The sequence below is a fragment of the Dermacentor andersoni genome, chromosome 2, assembly GCF_023375885.2.
Source record: "Dermacentor andersoni chromosome 2, qqDerAnde1_hic_scaffold, whole genome shotgun sequence".
NCBI classification, from domain to species: Eukaryota; Metazoa; Arthropoda; class Arachnida; order Ixodida; family Ixodidae; genus Dermacentor; species Dermacentor andersoni.
In genome coordinates, this window is record NC_092815.1 from 129,897,952 (window position 1) to 129,902,039 (window position 4,088).

General features: G+C 57.1%; 1 protein-coding gene across 1 annotated transcript; it reads right to left on the bottom strand.

Moving 5' to 3' along the window:
- Positions 1 to 1,622: 1,622 nt before the first annotated feature.
- Positions 1,623 to 3,440, bottom strand: LOC140215845 (uncharacterized). Its single transcript, XM_072286163.1, has one exon. The coding sequence runs from the start codon at positions 3,438 to 3,440 to the stop codon at positions 1,623 to 1,625; it is 1,818 nt and encodes a 605-aa protein (XP_072142264.1).
- Between the last annotated feature and the right edge of the window lie 648 nt (positions 3,441 to 4,088).

The window sequence follows — 4,088 nt, forward strand, 5'->3', positions numbered from 1 at the left end:
CGGGCGGAACCCGAACATGGTGTCTGCGAAAACGTTTTGGTTTTCCAGAAACTCGGACAGCCTATCTCGCACCATAGTCTCCATCAGCTTTCCCGCACAAGACGTGAGGGAGATTGGGCGGAGGTTGTCCGTGGTTATGGCTTTGCCGGCTTTCGGAATGAAAGTGACCAGGGCGGTCTTCCATTCGATTGGGAGTATTGCCTCACCGAGCCAGACTGAGTTTATGTATGCGAGGAGCGCCTCGTAGGCCGGGTCGGGAAGGTTTGCAAGTAGTTTCACTGTTATTTTGTCTCTTCCCGGCGCCGTTCCTCGCTTCATTTTAGTGAGGGCCGCCTTCAGGTCGTGGAGCTGGAACGGTTGGTCCAGCTCCGCGTTCTCGGAACCTGCATACGAGTACGCTGGCCCTCGGGGGGTCCTGTTGTATACAAAGGTATTGATCGCGTAGTTTGCATGCTAATTTTGAGATGTCTCCGTCGAAGCTATGGATAGCCCGTTGAAGATGTTTTTGTGTCTCGGCTCTGGTTTGAGTCGGATCAATCAAGGCGCGAAAGAGACGCCAGGTGCTCCGGCTAGACATTTGTCTAGCGGCCGTGTTGCATCGGTCCACCCAATTCGAGTCGGCGAGCTGGGCCGCGTACTCTGCTGCTCGTTGGGTGAGCTCGGCGATGCGAATTTTGAGCCTCCGATTGTGTTTTTGGCGGCGCCACCTACGGACGAGGCTGTGCCGCGCCTCCCATAGATGCAGGAGGTGGTTGTCGACCTCCGGCGTGGCCTCCGATAGTTGAACTTGAGTTTCCGCCGAACGAAGGTGTGCAACCAATTCTTGTGACCACGTGTGGTAACCTTGTTCGTGGAGAGGGGCCGAATTAGTGTAGTTTTGCCGGAACTTGGTCCAGTCGGGTAGGCGGGCTTGGGCGTGGGATCTTGCCAATGGTTTGCTTCTGACGGTTGTGTTGAGTATGCAGTGGTCACTGCCGAGGGTTTCCTCGGTGTTGGCCCATTCTGCGTGTCTAATGTTTTTGGTGAAGGTAAGGTCCGGGCACGTGTCCCGAGTCAAAGAGTTACCAACCCGCGTTGGATGTGCAGGGTCGGTGTGAAGAGTCAGGCCCAGCGTGGACGCAAGTGCCGCTAGCTTGCGCCCGCGCTTTTCTTCACGCATGTACCCCCAGAGTGTGCTGTGAGCGTTGAAATCGCCCACGATCACCAGGGGGTCCCTGCCCGCAGCCTTCAGGGCGCGACTGAAGAGGGCTGCGAAAGTTACATTTTTGAGCTTGGGAGAGCAATAGATGTTGAGTATATGTAATGGTGCGTTTTGTTTCTTAAGCGGAAGAAGGGTGACCATCACATAGGAATAATCAGTATTGAGTTCCAAATCAACCTGGTTGGCTGTATAATTTTTGTGCACGCCGATACAGGAAGAGGGGTCCTGCTGGAACGTGGTATAATTTGTAAGGGTGGCGCCGCTCCCTGGCTCCTGGAGGGCAACCACCGCGGGGAGTGAAGCGAATGTTGACAGGAAAAGCCGGAGGTCCGCCCGCTTGGCGCGGGAGCGGAATCCCCGGCAGTTCCATTGGGTAATTTGGATGGGGGTGGCCGAATTGGTACGGAGAGAACGCTTAATTTCAGGGCTGTCCGCCATGGTCATTGAAGGGAAAGACCGATTGCAGGGACGCTGCTCCGGAGCCAGCACTCGCGGGGAGGGGAGCATCCTCCAGTCCGGAGAGCGAGCAGCTGTCATTGTCTTCTACTTCAATTTCAATGGTGCGTCGCGACGTTTTCGGACAGCGGCCAGACACGTCTTTTATAAGACCGCCGGTTCGTCGGACGCCACGCGAGGATTGAGCGATGTGCTGTGCGACGATTGTCGGTATGCTTTCAGTTATTTTGGCGATGGCGGAGGTGATTGCCGCGGAAATTTGACTTTCTAGGGTGTTGAAACGGGCATCTATGCGGGCCTCTAGACGGGCCTCAAGTGCAGCTTCCACGCTCAGTGCTGCATTCGGTGCCGCGGGCTCACTCTCCATAGCCTCAGTTGCGGGGGTAGAGGGGGGAGTGGTAGGCTGTTTTGGCTGCGATTCCAGGAGCGTAATTTTTTTGAGAAGCATCTCAATTTGGCCCTCGAGAGCTGCAATCTTGGTTTGCTCGGCACTGCGTGCCGCAGGGGGGGAGGAGGTAGGGGAAGAGGAGGCAGCCCTGCCCGTACCGCTCACCTGCGTTTCGTGTTTCACGGCGTTGGCCCAGGCCCTGGCCTCGCCTCGTGATGGCGACGTCGACAGTTTTCCAGTGCCGCCGTGTGGTGGCGGCTGCGTCGGCGGTCGCTTGCCGGCTCCTCCGGTAGAGCTTCTCGGTGCCGGCTTCTCGGTGTTGCTGTCGTCCCGGCTCGGTGACTCACCGGGGAGGCAAAGATGGCGGCTCTTCTTCTTGGCCGCCATTTTCCTCTTTGTCCCGCCCTTCGGGGCGGCCATCTTGTGTGTGCGGAATTTTGCCGCACACTCACGTGAGTTTGTGGCGTGTCCGCCGCCACAAACAGAGCACCGTGGAACACACTCGTGAGGGGCCCGCACCCCCTCCACAAACGGGGCTTGTTGCCCGCAGAGTCCGCACGTGTTCTGCTGCGTGTTGGGACAAGCATCCGCTCGGTGGCCGACAGCCCCACACAGGCCGCAGGCCGGGATTGTCCGGTAGTAGGTTTGCACTGGGATGAGCATGTTATCATAGTGCACAAAACGCGGTTTCTCCCTCCCGGCGGAGGTTACCCGAGCTTTGTTAGAGGAGCCGAATTTCCTCACCTCGACAATGGTGCCTGCTCTCCATTGCACCTGCTCTCGAAGCGATTCAGTGGTGTCAGAGTTGCTGACGACGATGACGCCGTGGCAGATATCGCCTCCGTCTTGCCTAAGGTATCCGTGGAGCGGAATCGGCCCACGGTCGGTGTTGATTGAGAAGTCCCCGAGGAGCCGATCTGCCGCTGCCGGGTTCGGGGTGTGGATCAATATCAGGTTTTGTTCACGGGACGGCAGAACCGTAACAGACCTTGCCACCTCAGGCCCGAGGTAGGCCGTAATGGCGGCACCGTAGCGGTTCTCCGAAAAGGCTTGGTGCAGCGACACATGTTCGCGTGGCTTGAGCACGACCACGAAGTCATCAGGGCCCGGTTTTGGAAATGGCCGAGGCTTCCATTTGGTAAGGGCCTTGCGTTTGCTTCCCGCAGCGCGCGAAGCGGGAGGCTGCGTCCTGCCGGCCGGTGTGCCGGAGGCTGGGGCGGCGATGGACGCCGCCGTCTTGGCTTGAACGAGCGAGCGACGCGCGACCGCTTCATTGAGAGATTGGTGCCGAAATGTCGGAATGGGAGCGGAGTTTTGATCTTCTGATGTTGAAACCGTCGTCCAGGCCATGGCGTCGGGATCATAACCCCTCAGGAATGACGCGGGAGCCGCCATTTTACCTCGGGAGGCCGGTTCCACGCCGCCGGGAGTCGGCGTCGCCGTATGGCCTAACGGCGTCGCCCACGTAGGCGGGTGTAATTCGGTCGTAAAATCTTCAAACGTGGTCCCACCTGGTGAACATTAGTATCCACGTGGTCCAGACGGTTTGCTGCGTCGATTGACGTCGGTCTTGCTGGGGTGCAGAGGATTGAGCCGTGACTCCAGCCGAAAATCGACGGAGCCGACACACCACACGTCTTACGCCGCCGCGCGCTAGCAGCGTCTCCCGTTGGAGAGAAGCTGATCTTATATAATTATGTGGTTGTGAAGTGGGTAAGCATTGTGGTGCTTCTGATGCAACGGAGGGGAGCCCATTACCTGGTAACTGGTTTGCCTCTAGGATGTCTAATCTACTCATAATTGCTTCTATTGCCTTAGCCATTTGATTCATCATTTCGTCCCGTTTTTTATTTGACTTTTGTATCTCTACTAGGGTCTTTTGAATATCGGCTAATGGTTTATCTACCACTGTGTTATCTTGTTTATCACTCCTGGCTTGGACCTTGCGTTAGAGTGGAGGGGGGTCATCCCCTTCATCCATCTTATTGTCCGGGATTTCAGATGGCTCTTTCAAGCTCGCGTGTGGAGCGGAAGTTACCTGAT